The sequence below is a fragment of the Carassius auratus genome, chromosome 38, assembly GCF_003368295.1.
Source record: "Carassius auratus strain Wakin chromosome 38, ASM336829v1, whole genome shotgun sequence".
Lineage (NCBI taxonomy): Eukaryota > Metazoa > Chordata > Actinopteri > Cypriniformes > Cyprinidae > Carassius > Carassius auratus.
Genome location: NC_039280.1, coordinates 19,207,551 through 19,227,965, shown reverse-complemented (window position 1 = coordinate 19,227,965; position 20,415 = coordinate 19,207,551). Strand labels below are relative to the sequence as shown.

At 37.4% G+C, this 20,415-nt stretch overlaps 3 protein-coding genes across 3 annotated transcripts; 2 read left to right on the top strand and 1 right to left on the bottom strand.

Moving 5' to 3' along the window:
- The first annotated feature begins 1,344 nt into the window (after positions 1-1,344).
- Positions 1,345-6,807, top strand: LOC113057297 (uncharacterized). Its single transcript, XM_026224585.1, has 3 exons — positions 1,345-1,547; positions 3,065-3,588; positions 4,478-6,807. The coding sequence occupies exon 3, from the start codon at positions 4,494-4,496 to the stop codon at positions 5,841-5,843; it is 1,350 nt and encodes a 449-aa protein (XP_026080370.1). The 5' UTR covers positions 1,345-1,547; positions 3,065-3,588; positions 4,478-4,493; the 3' UTR covers positions 5,844-6,807.
- A 4,330-nt stretch (positions 6,808-11,137) lies between these two features.
- On the bottom strand, positions 11,138-13,579 carry mtg1 (mitochondrial ribosome-associated GTPase 1). The gene is made up of 11 exons (XM_026224584.1): positions 13,322-13,579; positions 13,056-13,120; positions 12,880-12,984; positions 12,658-12,744; positions 12,478-12,534; positions 12,312-12,402; positions 12,167-12,228; positions 11,990-12,086; positions 11,819-11,900; positions 11,596-11,708; positions 11,138-11,482 (listed from the first exon to the last, which is right to left on the bottom strand). Exons 1-11 carry the CDS (start codon positions 13,422-13,424, stop codon positions 11,385-11,387), a joined length of 960 nt encoding a protein of 319 aa, XP_026080369.1. The 5' UTR covers positions 13,425-13,579; the 3' UTR covers positions 11,138-11,384.
- Positions 13,580-14,660: 1,081 nt separating this feature from the next.
- elovl6l (ELOVL family member 6, elongation of long chain fatty acids like) lies at positions 14,661-18,843 on the top strand. Its single transcript, XM_026224583.1, has 4 exons — positions 14,661-14,913; positions 15,007-15,138; positions 16,440-16,591; positions 16,875-18,843. The coding sequence occupies exons 1-4, from the start codon at positions 14,819-14,821 to the stop codon at positions 17,300-17,302; spliced, it is 807 nt and encodes a 268-aa protein (XP_026080368.1). The 5' UTR covers positions 14,661-14,818; the 3' UTR covers positions 17,303-18,843.
- The last annotated feature ends 1,572 nt before the right edge of the window (positions 18,844-20,415 follow it).

Below are 20,415 nucleotides of genomic sequence, written 5' to 3'. Positions count from 1 at the left end.
TAATATTTTAATTAACTTGTATAATGAATACAGAGTACCAGTTACAGAGTTTTTTTAATTAAATTTTTCCTTTGTTTAAAGCACTTTGATGTAAACTGCGTAATGTTCAATGGCCATTTTTTTTTTTTACTCTCATTTGACAAATGTTTTTCTGTGTACATGCTTGCATTAAACAGGCAGTGGGCATGTTTTGCAGAAGCTGTAATGAGTGGAACATATGGGCAGTCTCCGCAGGAGATTGTTACAACAGGCCACATGCCCAGAGTCCATCCAATCATCTGTCCACATTACACAAGCCACAGCACCCAGCTGAGCCTAATCAGTATGTCCCTCCATCGTCCACTGAGTGGACCTCCACCTCCTACATCACAGCAATACAAAAACTCACCATAGTTTGAAAAAAATACCATGGAACTCAATGGCTACCAGCAACTGTTTGGTTACTAGCATTCTTCAATATTTATTCTTTTGTGCTGAACAGAAAAAAAGAGAAACTCATACGGTTTAAAACAAGCTGAGTAAATTATAACAATGTGGTCACATTTATTGTTGCTCAGTGAAATTTCAAAGGTGAAATCCGGTCATAGCAATAGGAATCCGCATGATGATGGGAATTCCAGCTCTTTTTTAGTGAGCAATATCATTTGGCTCAGTTTATTAGATCCAGCTCTTTCTTTTATATTTAAGCCACAACATTATGCTGCGACTGCATCTATTAGTTGGTTTGTGTAATATTTTAAAATATTACATTCTGATAAATTATATATATTTTTTTATTTTAAAACCTAACCTAACAGGTAACACTTCAATCCTGCAGTAATAAACCTTTTATAGACATACTTTAGATTGCAACACAAGTATATTCCTGTTTTAAAGAGCTGATACAGGTTTTGATTTTACAGAGCTGGTACCAGGTACTGCTCAACAGGAATTACCAGGTAATTCAAGTGGAGACCAAATATTGATTCTTAACCTCAAAAGTGAGATATGAACATGCTGATTTATATTCATTGAAAGAAGGCAGCTGGGCTGGTTTTCTATTCTTGTGGTCTTTAGATAAGTGCAGCTGTGACACTGTCCATTTTTTTTTTTTTTTTTTTTGCTGTTTCAGAGTCTGATTGAATAAACAGCAGTATAGCTATTATCCTTTGCTTAAATGGTGAACTAATGCATTTAAATTAGTTTGACTTCACAAAACCAGCAGCACATGTCTACAATGCAATGTCTACAATGAAACTTAATCAGTAGGGAGCACTGGCACTGACTCGATTGATCTAAGGGTCAGTGTACTGACACTTTAACATCCAAAGGTGAGAATGTAAATATGCCGGTGTGGGTGTGACTGGAGTTCAGGTAGGTGTGTGAACAGTGAACAGTTACAGATCCCCCGGGGAAGAGACAGGAAACAATAGTGCCCTTTGGAACAGCCATGACTCATGCTTGAAGGACTATCTTTCATAAGAGAAAGTTCAGAGTCCCTTTAAAGGACACCTGAGACAGGCGCAACTCACCCAGGACCACCAAAGCGCTTATCTCAGCTATGCCAGGTCAGTACAAATGATCATGATCAATGTAAATGATTATCAATAGGAGAATATTAAGAGACAGTCCTCATGATATTGATCTGTGTTTTACCACTGGGCCTGATTTCAATTATAAATTCAGTATAATTGTGTAAATTCAGTATAATATACGGTTCAGTATAAATGTGATTTGCCGTTTCTGATTTTGTTGATACTTAAAAGTGCTACACACCTTCTGTGCATTTACATATATATGGTGTGGGTGTACTTAAGTACAAAGATCGACAATGGAACATTTTATTGTGAAAATTATGGGTCAGGTGTGTTTTAATGTGTTTTCATATGCTTACTATAGAATTCTTGTGCACAAAATATATATTTATATATAAAATAATGATAAAAGTGTATAATCAACTCCCTTTTTAATACATCTGTATTAAATTGTAACCCATTTTGTAAACATGCTTATTATTTTGACTATTTTTAGGACTATTTCTCTTGAAAAAAAAAACTAAATTTTGTCACTGAATGGCTTTCAGCAGTTTCTTTGTTTATTAGAGACAGCTACATTGCTTAACCTTGTTCCTATCTTTTGCCCTTCATTGCCGGGCCAGCAGTGTTTTCTCAACAATGCAGCTCAGAATGTACTCTCTGAGCATATTGCAGCTTTTTTTTCTGCGTCTTACAGAGCAGAATTTGAAACTCTCTGTACATAAGGTCAGATCACCTATTTTGCCGCAGCACAGCTTGGTTTTGTGATGATGTTCTATAATGAGTTGTCAATAAACCTTCAAAATTGTGTCAGCAGCACAAGCAAAGCCCAATTTCATTTTGACAATTGGACACATCAATAGTAGCCGCATCCATCTTTAACACTCTGACAAAAGGAAGCGTCAACCCTCATTCAAGACTGATGATTGGTGACCGCTGCTTTGTGGCTTGTTCTTTCTCTTGGTCCATTTCTGTACTTAATCTGTGTGCTTATGGCCACACCCTTGTCCAGATGTTGAGTCTCAGGGAATCTCTCCCTCTACACAGATAGACAGACAGATAGATAGATATTTCAGAGAGGGTGCTAAGTTATATTTCCTCTGTTAAATAGAGCACCCAGAAAACAAGTACTAAACTGGTGAATGAACAACTGAAAGAACTTTCTGCACACAAATGACTCTCAGAGGGATCAGTGTTCATTCACACTTCACTGTTGTGATCCCATGCTAGTGTGTGTATTGCAAGATGATACATAATATCATGGTATCACAATAAAAGAAGAGTCATCTCATACCCATTGAGAAATGTTGTTTCCATAGCAACAGGGGGAGAATGATGGTTAAGCCAGAGAGACCTCGAGAGGGAGTGGCACTTCTTTATAAAGAAGGATGTGAAAGACAGAAACACATCTCCACTGTGTTTGTGTGTCTGCATGATTCCAACAGACAGTGAGGGCATTTCAAGGCCTTTCGAGGGAGCGAGTAATCTGGCTGTCCATCCATTGATTTCCTTTACATTCATTCAAGTGCTTCCCCTTTATTTTCTGTCAGATGCATGAAGTGGCACCAACGCTGGCAGCTTAACCACCGCTGCACTGCCTCATCTCCATAATCTCCTCCTTCTCTCAGTATCCAATTTCCTTCAGCCCTCCACCACATCTCACATGTAGTCTTTCCCCACAACACCCACACAAACACAGGCACACACATTCCTTCTTCATTCTCCCTCTCAGACACACACGCACACGCACACAGACACACGCGCGCACCCCTCCTGCCTGGGGATTTGAAGATGTGACTGAGGCTGGTTTGTAATCAGATGAAAAACGAGTATAATCCCGAAGCTCCCTCCATCTTTTACACTGCTGGAGTGGGGATGCTGAAGGAGAGGACAAGGGCCAGGATGGGTCACGTGTGACGGAGAGATCTGTGCCGACGGATCCTTTATAAGGACCTGGACTGATGCTGCACTCTTAGGAGACTGGGATGACCGCAGAGATCACAGAAGAGACAGTGGACGGGTAAAGACGGGGAGAGGACATCAAAGAGAGCTTCATCTGTGACTGGCACACAAGGTAAGCATTTCTTTTGAAAAAATGGTCTGCCATTATTTTTGTTGTGTGTGTGTGGATGGGTTTAGATACACAGTAAAGAGCTCTTACCTTGACAGGTATTTTTGGATTTAATGGAAGAGAGATGCACTTGGGCCTTTAATGAATTAATAACGAGAGGCTGTTTCATCCCACTGTGTCTAACCAGCACATTCCTTTCATGTGTAACATAGAACTTTATATGATTCATGAACGAGACTTTAACTATAAACAAAGATTTTAATATGTACATTTAGAATTCTAATTTAAATATTGAACATGTATTAATATTATTTCCAATGTTTGATGTAGATCTCCTTTTTCTTTCTCTGTTGACAATATATATAATCTAAAACCAAAGCAATGGCTGAAATAATGTGGAAAAACAGCCTTTGACCCAATTTAAGAAAGCTGTACCAAAAGAACCAAAAGGTTTTTCCACAATGTTTATGCTGTTGGCTCTCAGAATAACAACAACACACTGTAACAGATGCATACAGGGACTGTAGGGTGAGAGATCGACTCCTGTGGGATTGAGACCCTTGTTGGTAGATTAAGATTGTTTACCAGACCTTTCTACCCGCCCCCGCCCCTCATCTGCTATAGTTAAAACGAACAGGTAGTTTTGCCACAAACTCACAGTCAACTATCAGTCATAGAGTTTTAATAGACTGTCTGCTTAATATCTGCTAACATTGCATTTCGTCCTCCAACAGACATTCTACTGGTTATAATTCTGTCAACTTCCTCTACTCACCCTACTAACCTAACTAATAATAATATAATGAGAGTAAATTTACTAATGGTGAAAAGAATTTCTAAAGTGGAAAAATAACCCTAACCCTAACCCTAACCAACACTTTTTTCTATTTAGATCCAGAAGATATCCAATGGCAGAGGCTGGGCAAACTGTGTCACACTGTGGCACAATCCCTTCAGACCCTGTTATCACAGCTGAGTACAGTTCAGCAGAGGTGAAGCCTGAAGATGTACCCCTGAAGAGCTCCAATGAAGCAATATACTTCCCAAAAGACCTCAACAGCAGCCAGATTGATCAACACGATACAAGTGGTCCCTGTATTTCTGAGACCCACGTGTCTGATGGTGTGTGTTTACAGTCAGTGAGCCATCAGAATAAAGACACATGTAGGTGTTCACTGACAGTGCACAGGGAACATGTCTTATCTCCTCCCAAGGTCCTACAAGACCACAGTCTCTTATCAATGCAAAGAAGCCACTCAGACAGCTTGCAGATTTTTAAAGAGACCACAGCTTCTCCTCTCTACTGTGAAACGGGTGTTTCTTTTTGCCATGGACGAAACCAGGATGTCTGTGCGCGGTCGTTTCCTTCTTTAGTGTGTAAACAGGCCATGCCGCTTCAGCAGAACAATACTATGACCACGTCCACTAGAGCAGGAAGTAGCAGGTCGGGCAGCCCAACTCAACCAGCCAAACATGGCTTCATTCACATCTGTGAAGTCATTCCAGAAGCCACCTGCCCCAAATTCAAAGAATCTGTTTGTTGTAAGTCACACTTCCACCATGGAGCCATCGAGGACACTTTTGCGGCATACTGCCACCCGCAACCAATTCCTGCCCCGGCCCAGCTGCTTCCACACTTGATAGGAATGGAGAAGTACAAGGGCCAAGTATCAGCAGGCAACCTGCTCGCTCTTCCCCGGCTCATCTCTTCTGTCAGCGAGACCGGACTGGACGGTAAGCGACTCCTCTGCTGCTGCAATCCGGACTGCTCTTGGCCTGCTCCGTTGGGGCCAGCTGGCGCCCGACAGCAGATGGATGAAACGTCCAAGAGGGAAGCAGGGACCATGACCACAGAAAAAGAGCTGAGAGATGTGGGAGTGCAAGTAGGTCAGGACTCTGAGGAACAGCCCCAGCACGTGTTCCCAGAGGTTTGCCTGGTTGAGGAGAAGACGAATGCGCGTGGCAAAGAGGCATCAAAGAGTCAAAAGTCTCCTGTGAAAGAGGTGAAATGGGATGCGGAGGGCATGACCTGGGAGGTATATGGAGCCTCGGTCGATCCTGAGGAACTCGGCCTTGCAATTCAGAAACATCTAGAGGTACAGATCAAAGAAACGAAGGGGATAGCAGCAAAGCTCTCGCACCAGAACATGGACACATCCCAGCACAGCTCAGGATTGACCCAGAGGAGAAAAAAGAGGTTGTTGGGGTTTCTGCACCACCCGGGCTGTTGTACTCGCACCACCGGTGCAGTGGACTAAAGGACACCAAATAGACAATTTAAAGGGGTCATAAAATGCTACATGCACTTTTACAGGTTGTTTGAACTAAAATGTGAGTTTGCAGTGTTTTTTTTTTTTTTTTTTTTTGCTTAAATCATTTCCCCTTTCTCAAATCGAGTCTTTGTCACATCACAAAAACAAGCCCCTCCCACGATAGTTTGATTGACAGTGGTGTTTCAGCACAGACTGGACTGGTGTCTCACCTCAGACCCGCCCAGAGTGAGCTGTCATCAGTCCTCCATTGTTTCACCGCTGGAGCAGATGTAGACAAGAATGACTCCTAAGAAACTGAGGTGTTCTGTTGTTGGATGTAATAATGGACATAGCAGTCGTCATTTACGCAGTGGATTTTGTTTGTTTCTGAAGGGAACGTGCCCTGATCTGCCCAAATGCATCTATGTTGGTGTGAATCAGTCGTTATCCAGCTTTATCTAAAGAAGAAGTGAGTGTAAGGTTTTTACTGAATCTTTGCAAAACACCTTTCCTAATAATGTGCTAGTTAGCAAGGTTCAGAATGAATGCACGGCTAATCTAAACAGTCCCTCAGAGAGCCACTCAGAAGAGAGGGGTGGGGTCAGCAGAGCTTATTTGCATTTAAAGAAAAATGCTATAAACCTGCTGCTGTGAAAAGAGCTGTTTTTGATTATGACTAAGTTCCTGCCTTGCATTATTCTATGTGGAAACGAAAACCGTTTCTTGTGCACGTTTTTCAGCACTGTGAAAGCACTTGTGATGGATGTAAGAGAATACAGTAACTGTGGCGCTATCTGCTGGTCAAAGCACGATAGTAAAACAGAGGGTATAAAATCATGTGTAAATTCTTTTAAAAGTAAAACTATTTACATGACACTACGTTTCAAAAGGTTAGGGCTTTCCGAACTTATTTCAATATGTGATTTGGTGCTCAATAAATATTTCTTATAAATATCTATGTTTAGAAAAATGGTTGTACTGTTTTGTCAGGCTTCTTTTATGAATAGAAATGAATAGAATATTTTGTAATATTAAATGTCTTTACTGTTGCTTTTGACATCCTGACTAAATAAAAGCATACATATATGACCTCAAACTTTTTAAATAGTAGTGTATATACATTTTTAATAATAATATAATAAAAAACAAATAGTGAGATATTAGATGTAGCAGGTGGGCTAATTATTTTAGTCATTTGTCAATACATTTACAAAAATATACATATATTTTTAAATAACGTAATTTCCAATCAATTTCACATTTAATGAGAAAATTAGCTCTGGGTTTACTACAGCATGACAGCAGGTTATTGGGAAGACGGATTAACTGTATTCAGAGTAACACATTTTCACACTTGGAAGTTGAATGTGGCTTGTTCAGTTATTTGTTAAAGCAAATGAAATGTCTCATCCGAGGATTGTTATCATCTTTGTAATCTGTAACCAATAAAAGCAATATGGCACTTAATTGACAACACTATTTGTGTTTTGATGTTTTTGTCACCAAATCACGAGCATGAAGGCTATCTGTATTGCTTTATATGAACTACAACATGGCTTTCCTTAGTACCACAATTTGGACAATGTTTGTGATTATCGATACAGCTATGCCTAAAAAAACAACTGTACCATCCATTAGGCTACTCTATATGTTTGTGCTCTCATAACCCATGTTCATGATCAGCAATACATTAATTTACAGGAAAAATGACTTCACTTTTAAAGCATGCAGGATCACATGAACATTTACAAAACAAGATTAAAAGATGGATTTGGATCGAGCATAAAATATTCACAGACACCCAAATCTACTTGTGTTCAAGGCTACCTGGTCTGGGACACGTTCTAGACTCCCGACTGAGACAATTCCTAGACATACATATCCATACATTAATAAACATTCAATTCATTGCCACAGTTACATTTGCTCACGTGCATAGACTGGATTTCCATATTTTGTGTCTTCAAGCATATATAACTTAGGCTTTATTTTAAAAAGCCTTTAAACAATATAATATTCATCTAAATGCAATTAGCTGCTGTTCTTAACGTTGCAGATAGGCTACTTTATTACTACAGCAGCAAACCTGATGACTACACCTGCCATGTTTTAATTCATCTCCAGCAGCAGCACACACTACGAGCAGTGCTGCCTTACATAACGCATGCATTTTATTTGATCTCACACATGATAGTGAGATATCGTGGGATATTCTGTGGACACGGGCACAATCGGAGGTAAGTAGCTACTTCGATATGGCTATATGAATTTGAAAATGCATAATGACGGGTTGTTGCAGTAGCATCCATAAACCCACTAATACACATATGGGCACAGTCGCGAGACTCCACAGAAACGCCTTGTGTTTGTGCGAACGTCAGTCGACGTCGCGTGAATACCGTCCTTTTATTAGATATGTCTATTCTCCTAGAGGCTGCAAATGACAATAATGTGTTGAATCTACGTGTTCAGAAAAAAAATAAAAAATAAAATAAAATGAATTATTGATATCGTGACCATTTTGAATGTATGACCAGGCAAACGCTGTGTAAATCGTATTTTTCTCCTCATATGTTGTATTAAGCGTCTCTTGTATAGCCTATTCAAAATAACACAAGATTAAGGAAATATAGTCTTCTGAGGTCTCTAGTAGATATTGTGAGCCGTAAATGGCTGTATTTCTAGTGACCTAGTTGGAGAATAGCCTGATTTACCATTCCATCGCTTCATTAAACACACGACAGTAAATAGGACATTTGAAAGCATGATTAAAACTAAACCAGTTCAGTCTCTTTGTTAAAAATATGAGCTCATCAGTCATCATCAGTATGTTTTTCTCTGGTGTCTGTTAGTATATACACATGGAGACCCACAAAACCTGAACACACATAACAAAAAAAAACAATCTTTGTTAAACACTTACCCTATACTTTGCAGTGCTTTGACACTTAAAGTAGCCTAACTTGTGTCAAATGTCGATTCGTTAATGGATGTCATTATATTTAAATTTTTATATAATCAATATTGTAGGCCTATTATTTAATGTATTATTTTACCAAATGCTCTGACATTTAAATATAAAAACGAGGTTACCCACACAAAATACTAAATGGTAAAACACGACAAATAATTCGATATGAATGAATAACTACATTAAAAATGGCATGTAAAACAAATAACTATTAACACAAATTAGAAAGTAAATTTTAAATAAAGTATAAAATAAATGTGATACATTGTGTAAACAAATCTGGTAATAGCCAGATAATAATAATTTTTATTATTATTATTATTTGTGTGTGTGTGTAGCATTATAAATATATTTTTAATTTCCTACTGTAAATATATCAAAACTTAATTTTTGATTAGTATTATGCCTTGCGAAGAACTTCATTTGGACAACTTTAAAGGCGATTTTCTCAATAATAATTTTTTTTTGCAACCATAGATTTTCAAATAGTTGTAATTCAGGCAACTTAAGGTTTTGTGGTTCAGGGTCACAAATAAGTACCATTCTTTACACTGCAACATTCCCCTCAAGTTTAGAGGTGTAAAGAGTCACATGAACTATGGACCAGTTCCACAAGTATGACAAACAACAAAGTCTCCAAATACTTTTTGGGAGTTTAATTATTTTTTTTTATCTTACACAGTTCCAAAACATTTAAATGCCCCATGACTTATTTTGCTTTTTTTTAATTTTTGATTATTGGATAAGGTTTAAAAAAAAAAAAAATCAATGCAGTGGGAACAATGGTTGTTTGAAAAAATTACATGTTTTTGAAGGGATGAATTAAAATGTCTTATGTTTGGCCCATTTTAAATCATTTGTAGTCATTTTGAGGCCCCCTAGTGGATCCCAGACCTCCAGTTGAAAACCCCTGATAATGAAGTGCCATTCGTCTATTTCTACGTGTGACTTAAAGTCTCCAATTACAAGTAGGAGCCACTGTAATATTGGGTAAAATAAGTAGATACAAAGAAGTTCAGCAGAGCTTTCACATCCAGTATATTCTGAGGGTTTATCTCTTCTGAAACATCTCCATGCTTTCAGGGTGATTCAGAATGAACAGGGCTGTTGCCACCTGCTGGATATTTCTCTTGCTCTCAGCATTCCTGTGCGATCAGGTGATATCCAAAGGTGGCAGGGGAGGTGCCAGGGGTTCAGCGCGGGGCAGCGCCCGAGGAGGCCGGACGTCCCGCACCCGAGGCTCTCCCGCTGTGAGGGTGGCAGGGGCAGCGGCGGCCGGGGCTGTGGTGGCGCTGGGAGCCGGAGGATGGTACGCCTCGGCCCAGCGTCGACCGGATGACAGCTCAGAGCACGGAGACGATTACTACAGTAACAGAACAGACTGGGAGCTTTACCTCGCCAGGACATCAAATGCAATTGTGCACGACTCCACTACCACTAGATTTTCTGCTTTGCTCTTACCAATAAACTTTGTGATGTACTTTGCCCCTTGAGGCAGTTTAAGACACTTTGGCACAGCTTAATAAGCTGCTTATGTATGTTACTGTGCAACACCGATGTTTAATAATCTGTAGTGACGAAAGAAAGATTTAAAACTTTAATTTAGTTTAGTAGACATATAGCATCTGAAAGTTTAGTTTGCTTCCACAGAAGCATTAGTATCTATACAACTCTAGGCTACTTAAATTATGCTGGTTGCATCATGTACTGGACGGCAAAAATACTGTGTTAATGTTGTGCTGCTGCACTGTTGGTGAAACTCCACTGTTCTTGAGATTGACGTGAACCTTTGTCTGTTTAATAATATTTATGTTCACATTTATCTAATAACTGTATGTAGAGTGAAGAGGTATGCTGTACCTACAAGATAAAGAAAACTGTACCTGTACTTCCATTGCTTCAGGAGTGAAAACATCCTCTTTTTAAATGGTTTATAAATAATTTGATGGATTTAAACAATTTTGTATTTCTAGTAGAGATTTTTGATAACCCACAAAAAATGTGAATGCAGTATGTATTAAGTGTACAAGTGTTTAATAACGCAAAGAAATTTAAGATGTTTATATATATACAGCACAAGCACACTTTGCCAGCTGTTGCTAGATAGATATATTTAACAAATTATAATTTTAAACATCAAAGCAATTACATGTCAAATATTTCATTTAAATTAATATATTAATTTAGGTAAAAAACAGATGATGTAGTTTTGTGAAAGTAGATAATCAAATTGTAATGAGTACTTTTATGCTGTCATTTCAATGTTAGGTTGAAATATTTGGTTTTCACATACAAGATACCAATGATGTTAAATAAAAAAAAAAATCAATATTTTATTGTATCTATGATTGCAGTAGAGAGAAAATAAAATACAATTCAATGCACCTTCTCTGATAAGTACACAATAAAAATAAGACATGCATCAAGCATGCTGGTCACCACCTTTTAATTAAAACATTAAAATGAATGACTGCTTCTTTCATGTGCTCGGTGTCCAGTCTTGGACATGCATACATACAGTAATGTCAAGCTTTTTTTTTTTTTGCAATAAATGCAAATCAGCTTTTTAAACGCTATTAATCAAGCATAACTTTCCCAAGTTCTCCTTTGCGAAAGGCTCTGATGAAATCGTAGGCTGCTGCACTGTAGTCTGGTAACTGGACAGTGATGTTACCTGAACAGATGATGTGTTATTGGTTAAATATGGTCAATGATTTATCAATCAGAAAAGCGAGGCTGATTTGTGTGAAATCACTCAAATGAAATGGCTTGAATGAATGAACTCACCAACTCCAGTGATGGCCTTCACACGCTTGGTCTTGCCGAGTTTCACCGCTATACACTTCAACACATGCTGAATATCATCGCTAGGCTCTTCAAGATTGTACTTCTCAACATAACTACATTAGAAACGGTCACAACATGACTGATTATTCCACTGTACATTCAGCTTTATAAAACACTTACAAAAAAAATCACTGCTTAATGCTTAGATTGTCGGAAAACCTACCTAAATCTTTCCAGTCTGTTCAGTGAAAAAAGCAGATAATCTGCAATGACATCCTCACCGACTAAATGGTCCAAAATGGTACCTGTTTGTAAAGGAGACACCTTTATTACCTTACAACAAAAACCAACAACTTATACATGAAGATTATTTCCTAGAGATTTGTGGACTTACCACATAAAGCAAGTTTCATTCCCGTCTCTATGTTCTCTATTCTAGGTGGCAGGACCCCTGGGGTGTCCAGTAAGTGAATTATGGGTCTCTCACAAACCTAGTAAAACAAAATTTCATCTAAAGCTATGTTTGAACAAATCAATCAAACTGAATCCACCAAATGATTAGAATTAATACCTGAATTTTTGTCAGGACAGCTTTTGTAATTCCTGGTTCACCTCCTACTTTAGAAGCTTTGCCTGACAGCAAGAAGAACATCTAACATTTAGGCTTTATGTTTGCGTGTTAAAATCAATGATCTGCAAGAAGCAAGAGTAAATACCTTTTTTTAAATATGTTCTTCTTACAGCATTAATCAGTGATGATTTCCCCACATTTGGCACACCAATGACCATCAGGCAGTAACTTCTGTCCTACACAAATGAATAAAGAAGTCAGAAAACAAACTTTAGAGCGATATATAAGCTACCGGAATAATTGAAACTTACCTCTTCTCTATGAAAACGTGAGCCACTTTCTATCAACTCCGTCACAAGAGGAACAATCTGGAACATCAGACATTGAAAAACAGAATGTTTACAATTATAACGTGCCAGTTCTCCCAGTCTTTCATTTAGAAATAGAGCTTTTATTTAGAAATATCTGACGTAACGTCTGACACTGCTCACCCCTTTAACATTCTCATCTCGTTGTCTTAAACAGTCTGTAAATAAAACATTCCTCACACCTTCTCTGTCAAGCTGCTTCAGAATACTCTAGAGCAAAGAAAAAAAATCTGTTACGTCCTGTTTTTATCAGCACATCATTTAAGTACTTTCCTTTTTTATTCTTTTCATTTACGAAGAAAATTTAAATTTAAAGCAATAATGAAGTGCATAAGATTATAAGACCTGCTTTTTTGATGTGTCTGCCAGATCCATCTTGTTCAGTATGAGTATGTGTGGCCGGACATCAAGACTCTCTTGAAATGAGGGATTTCTTCCAGAAAAGGGTATGTTGGCCAGTTAAAGAAAAATACTGTGGTTTAATCATTCGAAACGTCCATTCTCTGCAATCAAAAGGATATTCTAGCATCATGGATCTCTAAAATGCAATCGACCTTCCTTAGATTGGCTTTCATCTGCTTGAGTCCTAAAAAATGACAAGATCACAATGGTGAGCATATTTCTGTATGACAATATTAAATATTAAAATAAAAAATGATTCAGGTGAAAATAGATTTAGACACCTACAGTACATGTTTAGATCGGCGCAAATTAGAAAAACAACGAAAGAATGCTGAATGATTGAAACACACTCAAAGATTTGGTGGTTTTAATATTTGTCACGCACCTTTGGCCATATGTCCGGGGAACCAATGCGCCACCTCTCGCTCACCAAAGTCAAACACTTTCCTAAACTTAGCAGCATTGAGTAAAGAATGATAAATCCTCATCGTAGCTGCTCGGTCGGACTGAATACAGATCGATACTTCCTAACAAAATAATCTGAACAGAGACTTCCTAATCTAAGGTTTAAAAACAGTCTAGCACCTATCACTCTTCTACAGACGCCATACTTCTTCTGTGCTGTGACTGTACAAGGAAGAAACCCAATCATCGCCACCTGCAGGAGCGGAAGGGAAACTAGCGCCAGCCAAGTGAGCAAAACCTGTTATACCAGTATTGCAAATATAATATTTGCAAGAGCTCCATAACAATTCAGTGTTATTATTAACGTTTTTTGTCATTTTTATTTCTTGAGATTAAAATATATAAAAGAGGAATGATGAATTAGCCTAAACCACTGGCTAAATTAAACGTAGGCCTATAGCCTACTGAAAGGCTAATTCTGTAATTCCTCTAATTACGCTGATAATGTAATTTTCCACAGAGCAAGTCTTTTAGTGTAAATCTGATTCCCAATTACCATTTATTTGGGATCTCTTGAGTGACAGGTGACCTCACGTGCAAGGACTTGAAAAAAGAAACAAAGATTTGGTACAGTGTATTTTCTCCATATAGCTAGTCTATTATATTAAATTATCATATTTAGGAATTAGGGAAAATAATTTCAGATTACTAGAATTTGAACGGGAAAGGCAGATTTAGAGTAGGCCTACAGCCTTTAGCCTATAGTATAGCCCACTGTAGCCCACAATTCAAAATCCAAAAGCAAAAAAGAAATTCAAATCACACAACTTTTTGCAAACAATAAAAAAAGATATCGTTAATTTGTCCTTTTTTAATTTTTTTGGTAGGCATATTTTTCATATGCCTACCAAGGCAATAATAATACATTTATTAAAACCAAGTTAAAATATTATAATAATAAATTAATATATTAAATGATCATTGTATTTTAAGTTATGAATTACATTATAAATCAGGAATTATACATTTATTTTTAAAGTCATGAAAACTATAACTAAGAATGTTCTTTCATTATGGCGATGGTGTCATTGTTTGCATACTGAATTGTAGGTCTTTCTCACGGCTCTGGGTTAAAAAACGAAAAACACTGCACTGCATTTTCGTATACAACTGATGGAACCGCCATTTTTACGTAACGACCTCTTTTTCGTCTGTATCGCGAAAAAATAAAACTGGTATTTCATTCAGGAGGAAACTAGTTTTTGAGAGTCACTCCCTTAACTTCCCTATAAACTCCTCCCTGATTTACATACGACAGGTGTGTGTGCACAGGTGTGTGTTTGAGGTTGACTAGTTAACTGCTGGCCGTCTTGCCGAGCGCACAGTAACCAGAACGGACAGCGACTTTGTGTGTTTTTTTTTTTTTTTACTAAATCATCTTTACTTTTATATCGCAGTTTATTGTAGGTGATTAAAAATGAATGTGACGGAGTTTCAGCTGCCTCTGACTGAATATGATTTCGAGCGTCAATTTGATGAGAGGCTTGCTATTGAATGGATGCAGGACAACTGGTGAGAATTAACTGTATGATTGAATTGGGAATTTCGTGCTTGGAAGTCCAGCATAAAAATAATGTTTCTGGTGTGATATTTTGCCTCTTTCAGGAAAAAGTCGTTTTTGTTTGGTGCTGTGTATGTAGTGCTCGTGTTTGGTGGTCAGCACTTCATGAAGGAAAGACAAAAACTTGATCTACGAAGAGTGTTACTGCTGTGGTCCCTCAGTTTGGCCATCTTTAGGTAAGTAAAAACTAGTGTTTGGTTCATAGTGCATCAGACTCAAGCCCCTTCACCCGCTTCTTTTATTTGTGTACGCAAGCATTTACAATCTAAAACAGGGACATTTCATAGACTTCTTTGTGTTTATATATAGTTAAATATTATGACCTAACCCTGACAGAAAACTGAATTTTTTTACAGTTGCAACCTAAAGATGCTCACAAAAGGAAGTTTTGTCAGATTTAGTCCACTTCTGGATACAAATGTGTCCCTTAGATATGTTTATGTATAATGGTTATTAGTTAACTAAAACAATTTTTTTATTACTTAAAGTACAAGTGAAATCAAGTAAAATGTATAAAATCATTAAACTTGGTTCTTTTTTACTTTTTTGATGTACTACAATAACTAAATAAAAATTAATAAGAACTAAAGACACTTAAATACAATTACTAAAGCTTTGACTAAATTTTAAATGAAAGGGGGAATAAATTTATACTAAATCTATACTAAAATGGCGCACACACACACACAGAAGTTTTCTTAGGACTTCTCATTGATCTGGACTTTTGATATTTAAAATGAAATCACATACTTTGTCTCTTATTTTAGTGAGACTGACCGTGTTTCATTTGCCAGACAGCGACAATACTCAAAAAATGAAAACAAGTTGATGATCAAAGTGGTGCATTGAAGTCTTAAATCTCAAGATGCTCCGTTGCATCTTGTGGTATCATGGAGGTTCCACACCACCTTGCAGTTCTACTTTGCTGTTGGATATATTAGGTTACATAACTTATGGTTGCACCAAAAAGAAAACAATATCTATTGTTAACTGCAAAAATGCTGTTTGAAACATGAGCATGCCAAAATGCATGCCAATGAGACGTTTGTGAGATTTACCACTTCATGTGGTTTTTAAATCTTCAGCGGTTATCGTTTCAAGTTGGGTTCGGTTTCATTCGGGTGGGGGAAGGTGTCTTAGTCCCATCTCAAAAGAGGACAGAGATGACCGCAAGCACAATGTGTTTGCATGCTTGAGAAAAGAACAATAGAAAACTGTGATTGGATGGCAGCAGTGACCTCTGCTCACATGTTCTTTAGATCTCCCACAGCAACTGGACTTTCACCACTTAATGAATGTTTTGATATTGATTTGTTTAACATAGAAACTGCCTGCTACCATAGCAAAGTTTCCATCTCTTTTTTTTCTTTCCTTTCTCCCCCGTCCCAGAGTTCACTAGAGGTCTGAACTGTTTATCATGAATACCGTGGTTTTACAGACTATATTTCACATTCAAATCTTGCTTCCTCTCTTTCAGTATCATTGGAGCGGTGAGAACTGGGTGCTTCATGTTATACATTCTCAGAACCAATGGTTTTAAACAGTCTGTTTGTGACCAGAGCTTCTACTACGGGCCGATAAGCAAGTTCTGGGCTTGTGCGTTTGTGCTGAGCAAGGCCCCCGAGCTAGGTGAGCCTTTTCTTATTCAATTATTTTGGGATAAATTACCAAAAATGACCATTCTGTCATCTTTTACTCCCTCTCATGTTGTTCCAAACCTGTATGTGACATACTTTTGTGGAACGGAAAAGAAGATGCTTTGAATGTTATATTGAAAGTCAGTGGGTTTCAAAGCAACATTGGACCTCACTGTCCAAAGCTTTTGCTGACTAAATTTTAATTTTCATTGCATTCTGTGCCAAATATTTTTTATACATTTGAACCCTTTTTACACACACCCTCATTTTTTCAGGGGACACCATGTTTATCGTCTTGCGCAAGCAGCGGCTGATCTTCCTGCATTGGTATCATCACATTACCGTGCTGGTGTACTCCTGGTATTCCTACAAAGACCAGGTCGCCGGTGGTGGCTGGTTCATGACCATGAATTACATCGTGCACGCGCTCATGTACAGCTACTACACGGCTCGAGCTGCTGGTCTCCGTGTGCCGAAACCTTGTGCCATCATCATCACTTCCTCCCAGATTGCTCAGATGGCCATGGGCCTGGCAGTAAGTGCGCTAGTCTACCAATGGATGCAGGATGGAGATTGCCCTTCTTACATAGATAACATAGTGTGGGCGTCACTCATGTATCTCAGCTATCTGTTCCTCTTCTCTTCTTTCTTTTATCAGTCTTACGTGAAGGGTTCAAAACCCACAAGCATCAAAACTGACTGATATGCAGCCCTGAGGTTTAAATGAGATCGTATTTCTGATGGTTTACCTTGTTAAAATGCATATTTATTTAATGTTTTAAAGCAAGGTGAACAATGAAGATGTGTATATTTTCAAACAACAGTTTGTAACGGACTGTAAAAGCTATATGTGAAAAGAACAATAGAGTAGGGCAGTTATTTGTAAATTATTTTCTAGTTGGTAGTAGCCGAGCAAGCGCATCAAATACAACTCTTGATTTTGCTGTTGATAACTTAAATGCTTTTAAAGAACAACATTTCTGGAGGGTGATTTGAATCGGTCTTATTGGCCACAGTTTCTAATATACAAAAGTCCATGTTTGTTTACTCTCTGCAGGCTTGATAACATGGCCCGAACCCAGCTGAAACGTATGGTGTGTGTTGTAGTGAGAGCCAAGATCCTTGTAATCTATGCTCATAGTAAAAGAACAAGTGAGCAGTTTGTCAAAAGCTTTCTAATCTAAATGTACAACTCGACGCGTTTTAATTTGGCCACCCATTCTGTACATGCTCTTCTGGGTGTGTTTTTATTGCTGCATAATAGTTCAGTGTTTCCACCTCATGATGTCACAGAAACTTGAATTATCTGTGCTGACTGGTTGGACAGGTTCCCCGACATTTAAATGGGCCATTTTTGGCTGGAATTCTCTAGAAGGATGACACCCATGTTCTCGCTCTCATTCTGTGCATGTTTCTGTCATGAGTTCACTGCAGCTCTCATGCACCGAAGTTACATTATATAAAACCAGCTGAGGAACGACTGATATTCTCTCATTCACCTTTGAATAACACATGGGTAGAATTGGATTGAAATGGTTCATACCTGGTTTTATGGTTGGACTGTGAACTGGATTGGTGCTTAGCAGAACAGTTAACCTTTAACTTTCCCTATATTAGTTAATTTAGTCATTAGTTAAATGTATAGTTGTATTTATATATTTTATATCACAGTCACATTTGGGACATAGTTCATTTTTATGGTAGTGGGGATATTTCTTTTTTCCACTGAAATGACTATAAGGTTCCCATCTTGATCTTTTAAAGAATGTTGTATTAGCCTATGTGATCGTAGAGAAGAATCCTTTGAGAATATTCAGTGGAATTATGCGCTCTAACTTGGTCTCATCTGAAATGTTGCTGCTACCGTCCAAGAATTTTGTTGTTGTCTCTCCTATCTGTTCCTGTTCATGATTATGAGATTAAGAGACTTTGTCTACCTTTTGTGTAGTTCAGTTTAAAGGAGATTTTGATTTAGAGATTTTATGACTTCGTCTTAATATGTTGACGATTGAAGCCAAATAATTGCTTTGTTGCATTAAGAGCAAAGTCTGATGTTGTGGTAGCTTACATTACAAGGCACAGTATACAACTTCTGTATTTTAAAAATGAAGAATGTAATGTTATTATAAAGGTGCCGAATGTAAATATTTATCTTTTCTACCTGAACACCTGTACAAGTTCTTAGCTGATATGAAGAAATTGTGTATTTATTTTTGTCATTAAATAAAACCGTTTCTATACTTATTTTGTGTGTGTGTATCACTCTATTGAATTGTTTTTATCAGCTAATCTGACATATTTCACGCATTAACACATGCATACTTTTGTTGTTAACAGGGAGCACTGTGATTAGATGTAAACCTAGATGCAGGTTGGTATCATTTTCATTCATTTTTTTTTCATATGGGCCAGTAGAAGAAAGAGCTTCTAGTTGAATATGACTCTGGAAGTCTCTTTAGAAATTATTTCTTTATCACATTCTTTAGTCTCTAAGGTTTTAATATAACTTGTGACAAAATAACTTGTGGCAAAAACACTCTCTGGAACTGGAAGTAAGCTGGATCCCATTTTTCCACTGGCAGACAAAAAAATGTGGTTTGAGACTAAACAGCCGTACATTGACCCCTGTATTCATCATGACTAGCATGTCAGTAACTTGCCATAGGTGACACTTCTCATTGCCCCGCTGGAATTATAGGTTAAGTGATTTGCTCAAGGGTACAGCAGCAGAGATGCTGTGAAATCTGAACTCTTTAGTGCCTGGTTCGTCATTTTGTAGACTAACTGGTTCACTTGACAGAAACCCCAGGATTTAATTGATTTTGGATTATTGCAGAAAATAAGCTTTGCGATTAAACCAAAGTTTATGATCCTTGCATGTTTTGTTCATTATGACAATATACACAAACTAAAACCTCTTTTGGCGCAATCAGAACTCTTATGAAAATTGACCATGGTTTTACTACAGATAAAACAAAAAAAAACATGGTTACTATAGCTAAAATATAGTAAAACTGTTTATACAAATGGTAATCAATATGCCAAAAAAACATGCCCTGCTAAAAAAAAAAACAATAGACAAAATTTGGAATAGTTGGTTATAATGGGACTTGTATTGAATTTAGTGGAAACTGTAATGGACCTTGGGGGTCTCTACTGGTAAATGGTCACCTTCTGTTGGTGGCTTGTTAAAACCCATACACCCTAATGGAAAATGTTCCAAAACACACTATTTTTGAATGGTTTTAATGGTTAAATGTTGTAGGTCTGTAATGATTGTAGTGATTGTTGTAGTGGAAACCATTAGAATTTTCTGTGATGGTTCTATTATTTTTTTTTTCATAGTTTTTTTTCATAATGGTGGTAAGGTCTAGGGGCCTACTACAATTTTACTATAATAAAAACATGGTTAATTTTCATAAGGGAAGTAAAAAGCTAAACATAGCTATAAATGACTTCACCGTTACCACCATTATAAAAGCTTCTAATGCCCAAGTATCATTGATGTAGCTATTTTATGTCATAGACTAAAACATGAATATATCTGGAGCGTTTTTTTTTTTTTTTAACCACAGACCTTATTTCAGGCATTTACTCAAAAACCTTTATTAAGCCCATTGACTTATTTCCAAGTTTTGGACTACAAAAACACGAAATCCCTGCAGTACTCTGGACTTTATTTAGGCTATTTAGTTACATCAGAGTTATTTTATTTTAATTTTTCGAGAGACATCAAGCTTCTACAGGCAAAAATTCAGCAATTATTGTATTCAATAAAAATCAACTGCTATAAAATGCAGTGAAAATGCCATCTGT